General features: G+C 45.0%; 2 protein-coding genes across 3 annotated transcripts in view; one reads left to right on the forward strand and one right to left on the reverse strand.

Moving 5' to 3' along the window:
- Positions 1 to 1513: 1513 nt before the first annotated feature.
- On the reverse strand, positions 1514 to 13064 carry LOC308060260 (uncharacterized protein; the record flags this gene model as incomplete). The annotated part of the gene is made up of 5 exons (XM_080378727.1): positions 1514 to 6133; positions 6833 to 10091; positions 10819 to 11004; positions 11104 to 11552; positions 12987 to 13064. The coding sequence occupies 4 exons, from the start codon at positions 13062 to 13064 to the stop codon at positions 9785 to 9787; spliced, it is 1020 nt and encodes a 339-aa protein (XP_080234853.1). The 3' UTR covers positions 1514 to 6133; positions 6833 to 9784.
- A 955-nt stretch (positions 13065 to 14019) lies between these two features.
- The window catches only part of LOC308060351 (CUB and sushi domain-containing protein 2-like), a 50451-nt gene continuing 48631 nt past the window's right edge, over positions 14020 to 15839 (forward strand). For both annotated transcript variants that reach the window (XM_080378949.1, XM_080378950.1), the window contains exon 1: positions 14020 to 15452. In XM_080378949.1, coding sequence (XP_080235075.1) covers positions 15313 to 15452 — 140 coding nt within the window. In that variant the 5' untranslated portion in view covers positions 14020 to 15312. The remainder of the gene's footprint in view (positions 15453 to 15839) is intronic.

Genomic DNA, 15839 nt, shown 5'->3' on the forward strand with positions numbered 1-15839 from the left:
TCCTTCATCCCAGGAGACAAAATCTGCTCTCAGAGGTGAGAGAGGAGTGCGTGTTCAATAAGACGCTTCATTCCTGATGAGCTCTGCTTTTGCAGAAGCATCTGTGAAAGATTAACAGGGCCATGTTTCTAAGAGGTGAGTATGAAGAGGAGATTAAATTCACATGCCAGCACACTGGATTTGTTCCTAAGTATGTTTCTCCTAACCTTGGGCTGTGCCTAACCATAGCGTTCTGCCAGATGGATTTACCTGGTGAATAGCATAGACATCCCCCATGCAATTGCTGTTAAATTGAGAAATACAGGCTTCGTGTAGTCTGCTCCCTACTAAGAGATCCTACTAGTACAATGTACTTATCAATGTCTGTCTTTGCAAGACAGTGTTTTTGAGCATAGTATATAAAGCACAGCTGAGAGACTGAAGGAATGTCACGTGGAAACTGGCTTCTGGCTCATCAACATAAATGAGCCATCTCCAACACGTAAGCCTTACTGCTTGTGGCATTCTTAAGGATACGGGTTCAGAATTTCACGTTTATTTGTTACGTGCTAGACATGCCACATGTTAAATCGCAGCACAATATCTCTTGGTAGCGTTCTTGAGTCTTGTTCCCAGAGGAAAGAAATTCAGTTCATCAGCAGTATTTGGGCATTTTCTGTGGAAGCTTTCCATCCAGATAACGCGCATCAATTGGCAGCTTGCAAAAGCTGGGATGGGTGTGCTTATGCTGAATCACAGGGAAGTCTTGGCGATTGAGAGGAAGTAGGACGGTGGGAGAATAATAAAAAATGAGGTAGTGTTGGATTCTGGTGGGCCTGGGGCTATGCAGAGGGATGCTTCTTGACCTGTTAATTAAGAGGTAGAAACAGTTGAAGAGGCTAAGCAGAAGAAGGCTGTCCCTGCTGAAAGGGTGAATAGTGAGCAGCGATGTTCTTCGTGTAAGGTTTCACACAAGTTGTCTGGCCTTGGAGGTGCTAGTAATGCATCTCCTAGTTCTTGGGATGGGCTGCATCTTGGTGCAGGGCAGGGGTTTCTGGCCAAGTTCCCCCCTCCTCTAGACACCACTGCTGACCTGTGACCTGCTGCTGCAGTCCATAAGCAGCCTGGTACTCTGCTGCTTTAGTAGCATCTGCTAGACTTGGGTGCTGCGGTGAGCCCAGGCTGTGAGGGTGGTGGTGGAGCGCTGCTGACAAGGTGTGCTAGCCAGAGAGCTTTCTCCCTCAAAGACGGGCCTGCCTGTATGAGACATCTGGGTTTTTGATATTCTTTCTTAGCTAATTCATGTGAGCTTTTAAGCTTAGAGACGGTTTCTTATCTTGGAATTATCCCCCCTCCTCTCCTGTAGGCTCTGAACTACGGTAATCTCACGCATTAGCAAAAGAATAAACTTTTTAGCCTAGAATAATTGTATTCTCTATCAGTGACAGAATCTATTTTGGTTTTTTCTCCTTTTAAACAGAAATTTTATATTTTATATTTAAACAGAAATTTATATTTTTAAAGGACGTCAGGTAAGCTTAGACTATTTGAAAACACTTTTGAGGAGACTGATGCTAAAGAAAGAGAAGGAGGGCAAACAGCATGCTCAGCTAGGCCCTGGGTTTCTGACTCGTATAGGCATGATCAGCCTTGAAACTATCTTTCTTAGGGCAGCATTTGCCTGTATATGTCAGTTCTTTGAAAAGCTGTATGAAGCTTGTGTTGGGACTTGGTTCAAAAGCAGTAAGGCTGGCTTAGGACACGGGAGCAGCTCCTGATAATAAGCCAGGTAGGAGTTTGGTATGGTGGTGGCAGATCCATGCTCGCCGTACTTTCAGGTCTGGTAAAGCTCTGAAGGTCTGCCTGGACCAGAGGTGCGGCTAGGCGGACTCCACCATCACCATGCTGGGCCTGGAGTTTCCATCCTCGCTGTGTTGCAACGTGAGGCTTTCAAAGGTAAAACAGCATAACAGATTATTTTTGACATTTATAACTAGTTTTCGTTGATTAATTGCCTGAGAAAGGTCCAGTTGAGTATAGGCCACAACAGGGCTTCTGCATCTATTCTGCTCTGAGATTTATTAAAGCACTGTGTAAATCTGCTGTCTACAACTTTTGTGGATATGTGGAAGAATAGGACCACTAAGAATGTGTCTTGGACTAAATCTGTAAATGGTGAAGAGTCAACGAGAATAAAATTGAACTGACCCTTTTGAAGAGGGGTTGCTCGTCTGAGCCTTGTGTTAAACACATGCAAGAAAGGCACCGTAGGTTCATAGCAATGCCGTGTTATGGATGACCTTTACTCCCAACGAGCTCTCTCTGTGGCACTGAATGTTACCTGGAGTAATCTTCCTCTAAGTGCCGTGTTACGAGACTTGAAGGATCTTGGAACAAACCCCTTGAGCCAAGGCAGTGCAGACGGTTTGTCTGGATTTTGGTTACTCAGCAAGTGAGCTGAATGCAGAAAGGGAGGCACGTTTTCTGTCAGGAGCCAATATGGCTTGTTTAGGGCAAAGGACTAACACTGATCCTTCTGCTCTCTCTTCCCAGACTTGCTGCTGAGAGCACAGACTCTGCAAGTCAGAAGAACCTTTATATTTGAGATTCCTGGTTGGCGGGGCTGGGAGCAGCGATGCTCCTCCACTAGGGTATAGTAGTGCTGCTTCAGCCTTGTGCATGGAAGCTGGGGGCAGAAAATGCAGCCCCGCTCCCATCATCATCGTCACGGACCATTTGATATGTTGGAGTGAGGTAGATATTCAGGTCCCCTGATGATACTCTGGCTGCTGAAGCATCTCATGGTCTGTCACACCCTTAGCCTCATCATCCTTTTCCTGGGAAAAGAGCTATTGCAACCACTATAATGAGGGAGAAATGGGGCTACCGTAGGCACAATCTTACTTCGGTCGTGCTACAACTGCGTCTAAGACAAGGGTCTTGAAATCGGCTTAGCATGCTGGTATCTGAAACGTTCCTAACTTCCCCTTTTCTCAGTCCTTCTCCTTGCTCATATTGACTGTTTGAGCTATAGAGGGCTCTAGAAAATAACCAGCTTTTTCGTGAAGTGGATTTGGTCTGTCCTTCAAGCTGACAGGCGATTTTTATTATGTGCTATTACTTAATGAACTCTTTTGTGGCAAATGTAATTCAATGCAGATTCTGATTCCCGGTTTGTCATTAGTCCTTTTATAAAGGAAGAAAAACGGAAAAGGACTTGATTCCTTTATCTTGTTATGCTAATTGCATTAGGAATATGGGAGAAAAACAGCCAGTGGATTTAACTGTAGGAAAATCTCAGCTTCTATTTTACTTAAGAAAAAGGGAATTTACTGGGGCAGAACATACCTGACTTTAGCCAAAGCAAATTCTGATCCAAGTTTAGGGTTTGAAAAACCTAAGTCAATAATTATATTGTTCTGTAAAATTCCTTTTGAAAGGAAGCCTGTAACAGCTATGGTAGAAGGTATGTAGTGTTGCGACAGGAACTCGGGACGAACTCAGGACTAAGTTGTGGAAGAAATAAGGGTTTGGCTGGAAAGTTGCATATGACATCAAGTAGTAGCGGTATGTCCTGGAAAGGTGTTGCAAAAAGGGTCAAGCTAGAGGGAAAGTATACGTGAATTTTGTACCCTCTAGATTCTGGTTTGTGTTCCTGAGTATCTGTTTGACTGCCTGTAGCTAGTGTCCTTAAACTGCATGGATGAAATCTTTGAGCTCTTACTTCCCAGAATTCAGCTTTTTTGTTTGTAAAATGGGGATAATTTCCTTTCCTATCTCTTACAGAGGTTTGGGAGAAGTGTGCTGTGAAAGGCCGGAACAGTGGATTTCCAAGTAGGAGCAAAAAGCTCTTGAAAACTGGAATACTTCTGCAGCTATACATGGGGCCCACACCCACATCTTGCATAATGAGGAAGAAATAAAAATATTGACAAGCATCTTCATTGAACATCTTTGACTCTGTGCTGAAAACAAGCATTTTGGGTAGAAAAACGATGCAGTCTGCCTTACTGTGCTAGCGTTACTGACAGAGGGATGCAGCTGTGGTTTACACCGCTTGTGCCTTGATGATCTTACAGCCCCCATTCCTGACGGGACTCTGGAGGTAGCTCATTTTTGCATCTTGGCTAATCTTCAGTTCCCTGATTTCTAGACTGAACTGTGGTACAGTAGTGGTATGCCTGGCTCAGATTGCTTATCTCCAACAAATCGAGTGTTGGTGGAAAGATATAGGTGGTCTCTGTACTAGTGTCCCCTTTTCTTCGGGTATGAGATGCATTGGACTGTAAGATCGTTGTTGCTGCTAGTGCTGGGAGTTCGTAAGCAATACACGGGCTTTGGCTTTGATTTCTTCTGTCTGCCTTGGTATTACTTTAACAGTCTTTCAGACTGTGTCATGTTGTCAGCCTGTCACCTTACCCACAAGGCAAGGAGAGTGAAGAACGTTGATGCTTTGTGGAAACACTAGAGGTTCCTAATTGCTTGTCTGGCTTTTCTTAGTTGAAATTTTGGCCTACAGCAGTACGTAGAGAAAACAGGGCTAGTTGGCACATCTTGCCAAAGTATGAATTTCTTATTATAAATTATCCTAGATCACCTCGGCCACCTGGGTAACCCAAAATAGATGTTGATGTAGTGTGGAAAGAGGAACACTGAGGAGCAGACTAGTTATAATGTGCAAAGTGTCACCTGAAGGATCGCTGTAAAATTGCTTATCAGCCTTATAGGGAGTAAACATACCCTGTGAATTCTTTACTAGCTACAGCTAAGTCTATACAACTAGGTTGTATTATTTACATTAAATACAATTAAAGGGAAGGAGGAGCTAATTTTTTAAAAGTGACAGGATTATTGTTATTTACCAGGAGAGAAAAATAAGCTGGTATTTATGTATCTGGGGCCAAGTCTAAAGCTCGGTGAATGGAAGTGTGCTCCATTTTTTGCTTGTATTGTGAGCTGCTATTCAAGCCTGTCCTCTTAGAAAGTGCTTTGCCCACAGAGGTTAAGCGTATTTGGTCCTTTCGGCTCCTCCAGGAATGCGTGGTGCTTTAGATTTCTTAGGACCTATAACTATTTGTGAAATACCCAGGCTTTTGTTGAGCGGTGTAAAGAGTTAGTTTCAAATCTTGACTTGTATGGGTGCAATAGCCTTCTTTAGCAAAGTGTAAATACGTCTCCTTGAACGTAAAAGCAGACTGACTCGCATACTGCTGGGTGTAGGGCTGGATGATTGCAAACTGTCAGATCTTTGTGGCTGACACCTTATTCACTAGTTTTAAGGCTGGGAGAGACTTTTGTGATAATTTGTTCTGACGTGTATCACGCAGGCTGTAGAATCCTATCTAATCACTCTTCTACTTCCAAACCAGCAAAGTGTGGCTGAAATGGAGCAGACAGATCGCCACAGCCATTCTCTAGAGCCTCCTTGCTGCTCTCCCTTCCCAGGAAGGGTGCAGGCTCCAGACAAAGCAGAAGCTATTTTGCAGGGGCAAAGGCTCCTTCTCAAAAGTTAGAGCCTTGAAATTCCTGAGTTAACTAACCAAGGGAATATAGTTAAGCAGGATTCTCCATACAAGCTATATGGCTTGATCTTCTTTACTATTAAGAGTCAAATTAGCATCTGGATTAGCGTTAAGAGTTTGAGGTAATAAGACAGGAACATGTCATGCATGGAGCTGCACCACTCAGCTGTTGAATGTATTTGTGTTAATCTCACTTTGAATATACAACTGAAGTTAGTATCTCTGAAATTTGTGGCCCAGACTCTTCTATCAACCATCTTTACTGCACCAACGCTCAATTCAAAGCAGCTCAGGCATTTGTCGTATATAAACATTTTTTATTATTTGTCTCAGTCTTCCAAAACAAAGAAAGCCCCTTCTTATTCTGTCATCCTAAAAAAAAAATATTTCAGTTGAATTGTCATGCAGCTGTTTCTTACCCTATAAATCATAGGGGATTATACTAGATGGGAATGTTCACATTGGGCAAAACATGAAATCTGTATAGGACCATAGAACCTATAATAAACAGACAGTAGGTCTTCCTCTGAACGCTAGGCTAGGAAAACTCTGTTCACTTAAAATTTTACATAGCACTTGCTGGAAGGTAGTTGAGGTTAGTTGTCGCAGATCCTCCAGGTACAGAACTAAACCTAGAACAGAAAATGTAAGGTAGTCAAGCTTTAGGAGATTACATCTAACTTCAAATTAATTGTTCTTCCTAATAATGGAGCTCTTGGAAGCATTTATATGCTGGGCGTTTTTTTTGTTTGTTTGTTTTTTTTTTTTAATGTGTAATCTGGTTTCTGGCAAGGTGATCTAGGGGGGAAGTATGTGCTATTCCTGTCTATCCCATAAGCATTGAACAGAAGATGATATATAGAACTTGAATCTCCAGAGATCATTTTACCAGATTTTGCCATTGTTTTAGCAACCTCGGAATATGTTGATTTGAACTACAGTTTTCATAAGAAGGTATCAAAATGAATCCTTTCGTTTCATTCTGACAGCGTGAAAATATTTTGGTTTCTAGCCTGTTGAAGCTTTTCCTTTTTAAGTTAAGGGTGTTTATACTTTTGATCCATAATATTGATTGGAAGTTGTAGGTGGCATCTCGTATAGCACAGTGTTTCAGCTTCATTCACCCAAAACTAATTACCTTGGGTTTGTACCAAAATTTTAGAATTTAGACCTTACAGTAAAATCTTGTATTTTGTTCAGATTTGGAATTTGGTGAGAATGTAACTGGGAAACCCACTGCTGAGTAAGTCTTTAGCTCCACGCAGGTTCACTGTCCTTAACTCTCCTTAAAGTACTGAAAAAAAACAGAAAGCAAATCTGCATCGCCATACCCATAGGAAAGAGAAAATGGATTCTGGATCCCATTGCCTGCCACTGGTGGTAGATCCTGGATGTTGCTGGTAAGGTCATCTGCTGGTATGGATAACCAGGTGGATGTAGTTCAACATTGGAGTGTAAGGTGGCTGGAAAACGTGCTGTGGGCTGTATAGAGCTACCTGGGGAGGAAAAAGAAATAACATAGATTAAAAAAAACAAAAACAAAAAAGGTGGGATGGGAATACTGACAAGGTCGTAGCCCCATAAATGGAAACCGGAGTTGTTGAAAATATTTTTTTCAGACACACACAGTGGTCTCTGCCAATTTTGTACAAAACTGGAGTGTAAGCAATAAATGTTTTCAGTTAGAGGCTCAAGGCCATCTCCTGAGCTCTTGGGAGTGCACGGTGCTCCAGCACGCTGTATGAACTTTATACCGGTTCAGCATCTTGTCCCCAAATCTATTTTTGCAGTGGCACCAATGTCAATCTGGGCACTTGACAAACTGCTCTGACTAATCTGTTGTGCTTAGCATCTGTGTTCTGCAAATTAAAGCATATTCATAACCATTTAAACACACCTGTCTTGAATACCATCCAAGGAAAGGGTGCGGAGCTTGCTGATATGGCATCCTTGTGCTCTGGTGATGTGGACCCTGTTAAGCATACCTAAAGCATGATTTTTTTTAAAACAGTCTCAATTGGTCCATTAATTACTTTTGTATAAGCTTTTTAGGGGTATGTTATGCTCAAAGAAACCAGGCTGAGATAAGTATTTCTTAGCTTTGGGCGAACTTCTCTTTGTCTCCTTAATCTGAGACCTCTGCAATAGGAATCTGCTTTCCACTCTGTAGCTCTGTTCTGCCTGGGGAAAAATTCATGTGTTTTTGCTATGCTAAGTAAGTATCTGTTGTGCTGACTAATCATTGACATAATGGAAAAAGGGAAAATTCTTGGGCTGTAAACTTCCATGGGAGCTCAGCCCAGCAAAACACCTGTGCTCTGGGTTGTGTGTCTCCACCCTCTTTCTTTTTTTATAGCAGGCTGCTGACAACTTTTGACAGCCTGTAGGATGAACTGAGTCCTGCTATGGAACCATAGCTTTGTTTCTGGTACAATTTTGTGGATTGCTTTTTTTAGTGGACGCAAAGGAAACTAGGGGAGCATAGCCCATAGAAAACCATGGCTACATGGCTTTCCCAGTATTCATTCTTTTATTTCTTTCAACTTGAGTATTGGGCTTCTTCCTAATCTTGGTTGGCTTTTTTACTTTGCTGCGCGGTCCTGATTCACCAGACTAAGAAAGCAGTATCCCAGTCTGTAAACAGGGAGTGACATTAAGCATTTGTCGTAAGTTATTTTGTCAAAATATTTGTAAATACAAGGTAAAATATTTGTAAGTACAAGATAAAAATGGAAACTAATGAAGCCTGAGAGAGATCAGCATTCAGTATCTGTGTCAATAATACACCATCCTTTGATATCATCACAACCATCTCCGAGGACTACACTACGTGTCCTGTTAAAGCTTTGTTTGTGACCCCAAAGCCACTTAGTGTAACTTACTGTAGTAGAATAGCAATCTGGTTTCTTGCTCTACCCTACAAATCAGAAAGCAGCTGTCAAAATAGGAGCAGGTGGTGCCCTGTGTCTGTCAATATAGACCTGGGGGTGTTCTACTATCTTCTCACAAAATGAGGGTCCATTTTATGTTACCTGAAACTGTGGAAAAAAGTTTGAGTGGTTGGTAAAGATGGAAAATGGAGGGAAGCTCAGGCTCTGCTGCGCTGGCTGATGGGATGCTGTGGTCAGTGAAGTAGTAGAAAAGCCTGAAGTACTTGCATTGCATTCAACATTTTTTTTTTATCCAGTGCTGTAGTAGTTACTGCAAAACAAAACAAGGTTAAAGATATTAAGAAACACGCATTCTGTAGAACATTTGCAATTAAGAGGATGTGATTTGCCTGTAAAGCAAAATCTGTTTAAGATACCGGTTACTTTTGCAGGCTGTAGTTCTGTACCACAGCAACCCAAACTCAACGATTAGCAGTTCAAATTCACTTGTAGGGCCGTTAAACTCTGACCCACAGGACCTGGAATAAAGCTAATTACCTGAGCCATAAGAATGAATGAAACTGTAAGACCAGAACAAGAACCTTTGCCCCAAGTTCAAAACTCTGAGATAACAATCAACTTATTCTCTGTTGTAGCATCCTTATCTTAAGTCTCCAGACAGATAAATCTAATCTATAAATTTAAACAGGAGATCTGAATATACCATTGGTTTTGTCTATTCTAAGATATTCTTCAAGGAACGTAGTTATGAATACTCTGTGAAAATCAGGTTCTTTTTAAATGTCTCACAAACAGAACCCAAAAAATCATGATGCTACAAAAAAACACACCACCCTGCCAAAACCCCCAACTACTCAAAACCTAAAGAAGCCCCGAAACCCCAACAACACAACACCCCCCCACACTCCAAACCCAAAAACCCAGGTCCTAGAAAATACTGACCAAACAGAAATGGTCATGACCTTCCTATATGTACTTGTATTCCCGCATGTGAGAGGGACATTGGGTAGGTGCTAGTTAGAGGGGAGACACCAACATCCTAGTGTAACATGAGAATTCTTGAATGGAGAGGATTAGTTTGGTCTCTTACACAGGGCTTGGAAAGGACATCACCATCAAGCAAACGATGCAGTGATGCCAGACCAGCTCCTGCCACGTGCTTTTCAACAGCTTTGAGTTTACGCTTGGGTTTTCCCATGGCTCCCAGCTGATGTTCAAGGACCATGCCCAGCTCTATACCTGGATTCTTTGTGACTGCATCAGAATCTGTTTTGGAGCAAATCTCAGCAGATGATAGGAGCTGTTGCTTCTGTCCTGGAGCTTGACTTTGTGCTGTTGTTATTAATGACACAGTTGTACTACTGCTGGCAGAGCTGGACGTGCTGTTCTGTGTCAACTCCTTCGCTTCGTTTCCTCAGCTGTTACCTGATTGTCTGCACCTTTGGCAGAGTCTGTGTGTTTCAGTAGAAATGGCAACTCCAGCTTGCTGCCCTCCATGCTGTGAGCGCCTGTCACGCTGCCACCCTCCAGCCCCTTGGAATTCTTCTGGGAATTTACTGAACACAGAAGGCTGGGGATCATGGGTTTAGCAGAAAGCTGAGCATTACAGAGAGCTCTTAATTTCATCTCCCTTTCTCTGTTTCCAGTCATTGCTTTGCATATACTCTTGAGTCCCTCTGGTTCATCTAGCAAGTAGTTGCTGTAAGAAAATAGAAGATGGCTGCTGTTAAAAGAGGTTTGATTTAAGATTGAGCTCTGCTGCTCTTGACTCCTCCTAAACCCCGCATTTCTATCTCATTAGTGTTCCATGTAAAACTCAAGTATTCCTTCTTAACCAGAATAAAATTTCCTAATTTCATCTTTGATACTGTTCTTTTCCAAGAACCACATAAAGGCGGGAGGGGAAATATCTTAATTTATCCGACTAATCTGAAGAGCCTGCTTCCTTCTCTGACTGTTATTTGTCGTGTGAAACATGACTTGGCATAAATTTTTCTGTGCGAAATCCAGCCTTTCTTTGTAAAGATCAGCTGTTTACAGTAGCTTCCTTATAACATTTTAATTTTTGATTTTGCTCTTTTTGAATGCTGCTTTCACTTCCCTGTAAATATTTTGATGTGTGTACGGTTGTTTTTTCTTTAAAATGTTGTGGGGAAGCAAATGCAGCAGCCACTTACGGTGCTTCAGAATTTGAAGTAGTCAGACTTCATGGGACAGGAAATTTTCTTTGGGGAAAAAAAAAAAAGAATATCGAGGAAAAAGTGGGAATAATTTGCCTCATCGGGAGGCTGTCAGACAGCAGTTGGTGTACCCTGCGCCCCAGGCTTTCAATTCGACGGGTTACAGGAGTGTAGTTTGGGAAGGTGTGAAAAGGGAAGCAGCAGCCACCTTTGCTAGAGCTTGGGCGATGCTTGAAGGTCCCTTACCTGCTCAGGGAGTCAATGCGGTGTTTTTGAAAGGTCACAGACAGCTCGGAGCAGAGGATGTGCTGCAGCGGCGGCACCAGCACCGGCGCGTGCAGCCTGTCAGCGAGCAGTTGAACCCGTTTCCAGATCTCATGGCAGGCCTCGTCCAGGCTGTCCGGGGGAGTGTCCTCATGGATCCAGGCGTGCCTAGGGACAGGTCCCAGGGGGAGCTGACCCTCAGATATGATGACTGGAGTTGGAGCCATGTTCGTACCGGGGAGCATCTTGCAGGCTCTGGGTGCTCACCCATGGTCTGTCTCCCTGGAGGAGGCGGTTTGTGTTGGTAACGAAGAGCCATGGCAACCGCGGGGCCTGGCAGCAGGGCAGGGTGACAGCTGGCAACGGCCACTGGGCTCCCAGCAGTAGGCATGGAAATGGCAGCGGTGCGGCCTTCCACACGGTTGGGAGCCTTCCCCTGCGTCAATCTCTAAAGAACTCGGGTCGTCTTCAGGCAGCTGTCCCTGCCTCCCCGTGGCTGGGCTCTGTGCCACTTCCCGGGTGTCTGCCGGCGGCCGAGCCCCGTGGAGTGCACCCAGCACTGTCCCTCTGGGCCTTCTGCCTCCTCCTGCCCTCGGTCCCTCGTCTTTCAGTGACACCAGATGAGGGGCAGGGGCTTTGTGTGCGGGAGGTAGTACAGGCAGGAGGGGTGGCCCTGCCCATTTACTCTTACTTTTCCACAGCCCCAAAAGGAGGAGCTACATCCCTGTCCGAGGCCCATCTAGCGACACGTTCCATGTCTGCTTGAGTGATTTGTGTCTCTGAAACTCTTCATGGCCCACTCCAGATCCCCCATCGCTCGTGGCGAGCGGCACAAAGCCTGCTTAGCTGGGCCCGCAGCGCTGCTGCTGCTGCAGTGTTTCTAGTCATGAGCATTTCCATCTTCCAGAAGCACGGTGGCACTTCTGCCCTGCTGTCATGGAGGGCAAAAATAAGTCTTGCCACCTTGTAAGCCCTTCCACTGCCATGGAAAAAGAGCTCGTTTTCAGTTTTGGAGCTTGCATATTTTTTCAGCATCAGGGCTATAGAATTTTGCTCTGTGTACTGTTTCTTTTCAGCATCCTCTGAGGCATTTTGGGTGCTGGGCTATAAAACTCGATTCAGGTATGAAAATACAAGACATATTAAATATAAGGGAGGTGCAAACCTTCAGATATAACAGCTGTGTATTGAATTCTTTGCTACCAAAATCATTACTCTGTACACTAAGATCTTGGCTCTGTACTGATCTCCTTTCAGATAATCCAGAGCTGGACTCTCCTGTCATGTAAGTGAAATAGTGACTGCAGTTTCTTGCTGATAGAGGTAGTATTCATAGCTACCTCTCTCTCGACTCATGGTTATGCCTGGGTAAATGCTCTTTCCCCCCCCAATAGTGATAATACATGATTAAGAGAATAAACCAAATAAATTATGGGGCATTTAGTAGGACGTTTTGGTTTTTTTTTTCCCCCCCATACCAAAGTACTAATTGTGGTACTTAGAATTTTAGGGAATGCGATGATGCTTCCCAGTGTGAATACCTTCTATGGTTCCTCCTATCACCAGAGTGGTTGTATTTGTGAGCAGCCAGGGTACTGTCTGCATTCTTTGGAGCGTGATGCGTGTAGGAGAGAGGAGGGAGAGAGAAAGAGCCCTGTGGATGTGGCTTTGTGTCAAAACTCGAGGGAAAACCAGGTTTTGGCACTCTGTTTAGGAAGTCGTTGATTTTTGTCTGAGTCTGTTTCCCTTCCTCCAGGAAGGTACTGTGAGGACTTGGTTCAGACCTGTGAATTGCTCTGGGCTCCATGGATTAAACTGAAATTTGGGGATGCTGCCATCGCTGTTGTTTTGTTTTGGAGGAATCACAAAACAGATCAGACTCTTCTGGCATGGAGGGTGAGGTGCTGTGTAATAAATGGAGTATCAAAATGTTGGCTAAGTGTCTGCATAGAGGTGGAAGGCCGTGAAGTCTGAAGGCAGCGGACTCCTTTCAGCACGGGCTCTGACTGCGGGTGGCATTGCAGAGCAGAATTTGTCTCCTGGTGGGTGCTTGCGCTGAAGACAAAATTTCTCTTTTAGTAGAGAGGTAGTTTGGCAAGGTGAGAAGCAAAGTGAGTGGAAGGGGTTAGAAATGGCCTGTTAACCAGAACCTGCGCATGCTTCCCCATTGGAGATGGATTGTAATCAAAGCAGCGGGCGATTGCAGTGATGGTTTCTGCTGTAGTCATCGGTCTTGTCCATTTAACAAACAAATGCAGTATTTTTTGGAGGGAGTTAGACCCTAAAACTTAGTGGTTTTGAGAGGGAAACTTACTTGGGAGGAAACCCTTGATTTGAAATAGATATGATTTTATTAACCAGGAATAAAGTGGGTTTGTATCTCCTCAATGACTTTATGATGCCTGTGGATTGTTCTTGATGCAGGGCTAGCTGACTTTGGCTCAGCCGATATTGTGCGGGTGTGCAGCAACCAAGTCACATCTTCAGCTGAATGCAAATTCAGGGGGATGGGGGGGATGCTTGGAGGTGAATAGCTGTATGAGGGAAAGTCAATGGATGGAGCCGTGAAGTGTGGTACCCTGTTCTCCGATCCTTTTATATTTGGATCTGTGCCTTTGAACAAGAAGGTCTCTTTGAATAGGATACTGCAGTTTAAACAGACATGAAGCAACTCTGTCATGTAACAGCCCTGGTCGCCTTGGCTCTTGGCATCGGTTCACAATGTAGGCACTGGAAGGATTGAAATGCAGAGGGGACACAGGGAAAGTGAGTGAGAAAGGAGATTGATTTGGGGGTGGAGGGGCAGATTTGCAAGCCCTCGATATAATTTGGTTTTGAGCTGTCAAATAAGCTCATTCAAGGCAACCGGAACAAGACTGAAGAAGGGGGTTTTGCAGCAAATGCAAAACACTGGGGCAGGGGGATGGGCGGCGAGTGGAGCCGCCGCCTTGGCTAGTGCACGGCTGGGCGAGCCGGGCTGCTGGAGCGGCCCCGCCCCCCCCCGGGCTGCCCCGCCCGCCCGGGGAGCGAAGGGGGAGGGGGTGGCAGGGCTGGAGAGGGGGGCTCGGGCTGCTGAGCACCCCCAGCTCCGCAGGCAGGACGGGCGGGTTGGGGCGAGGGGCTGCTTTTTGGCTGTCAAAAGGGAAACGGCGAAGCAGGTTCTGGCCGAGAAGGGCGGGGGGGGGATATTCGAGGGTTTTTGTGTTGTTTTTTTTTCTTTTTTAAAAAAAAGCTTTGCTGTCATGTTGGAGTTAATTTTGTTGTCCATAGGATATGAGCATCATTACCAAGAGAATTAAGTTCCTGAATGTGGCTTTAGCGGACTGCATTTTTTCCCCCATCTTGCACGCAGCTACAGGGACAAATGTACTAATAGATATTCTTTCTTTTTTTTTTTTTTTTTTTTCCCCCCCAAAAAAAGGGGGCGGTGGGGGTGGGGGGCGTGGAGAAATACTGCGCTTGCCAGCCCTGCGAAGGGGTAGGGGTAGCAACACTACAGCCAAGCGTGCCTGGTGGCTTGGAGGGGGCACAGCCGTCCCCACCTTCAGCCGAACCTGCCCCACCAGTCTCGGGGTATCACTCTTGCTGGGGATCCGACAAGTCACAGGCTGGGGAAGGGGAGGGTGGCTCTTTTGTGATCTTTCTTGGATTTGTAACCACTTCCTTCATCACAAAAATTCTGTCAATATCATCAAGTTGTTTACGGGGGGGGGGGGGGGGGGGGGGCACTCCGGGAGGCTGCATTGCTCTGGCAGATGTCTTAATAGCAGAGATGCTACCGGTGTGTGTACGTATGCATACTGTGCTGTGGTCCACACACAACAGGGGGCTGTGGGACTTATTCCTGTACAAGAAACGTGTAGTGTGCATTAAAAAGAAATACAATGCTAAAGCACAATTTGTGGTTTGTAGGTTCTGGTGGGGCGGGTGCTGGTGGGAGGATTGTGCTCGGTTTGGGGAAGCAAAACTGAGGCAGATCTATTCGGTGGCTGCACAGCAGCCCCTTACCACGCTGCCTGTACCCTCTCCCCTCCGCAGCATTTAGTGAAGAGGAGGACAAAGATATGGGGGCAATTAATCAACTGGCTAATAAAAAAGTATAAATCCCCGAGGACTGCGTGCTGCTAATGCCGAGGAGCTGGCTCTGAGACAGCCACCGGGAGGGATGAGCCAGCCCTCCTCTCCTTTCCTTGCCTCTCCTCTCCCCGAGCTGCTGCCACACTTGGTTCATTCCAGCTGCAGAAGCTCAGAGCCTTCCATGCAGTGGGATTTTTTTCTGGGCTGAAAAAATAAAATAAAATAGAAATAATCACAAGCCTGACCTGCTTTTTTCCCTCCTTTCCTTTCTCCTCTTCATCCAACCAAGCCAAGGACTATCCCAATTGCTAAGGGGAAAAAGGGGGCAAAACCCACCAACAACAACCAACCCTCAGCACGCCCATTCCTGCTGCCCTTTGACATGCAACCTTCCTTGAGATGGGACAAGTTGGGATGCAGCTGCGGCTTTGGAAGGAACTGGGGAAAATGGGGGATCTTTGCTCTCATGAAGGTGGAAGTGAGCTCCTGGAGCCGGGTGCTGCTGCTCTCCGTGGGGCTGCTGGCTGTCTCGGTGACTGGTAAGTGTAATGGAGAAAGCTGGCAACTTTACGAGGATTTTTTGTCCTACTCCTTAGATCAAAGGACCCAGTGTTAATCTCCTTGGGGTGGTGTGGTGTGTGTGTGTGTGGGGGGATATGACACTCTGTGTGTTTGCATGCACTTGTATGTCAGCACATGCTTCCCTGTAGTGTTCAATAAGGAGTATATTTTCTTCAGACTTTTGTAGCTTCGTACAAGATAGTTTTCCTCTGTATCCTCTGGGAGTAACAATATTAAGCAATGGGGTGATAAAAGGTGGCTTTATTTGATCTCATTCACCTTCTCTCGTGGGTCAAATCATTTGGGCACAGTTGCTGTATAATATGCAAGATGACTCTGAAAAATGCCATCTCGGTTTCCCCTTC

The sequence above is a fragment of the Falco punctatus genome (assembly GCF_963210335.1).
Source record: "Falco punctatus genome assembly, chromosome: 3".
NCBI lineage: Eukaryota > Metazoa > Chordata > Aves > Falconiformes > Falconidae > Falco > Falco punctatus.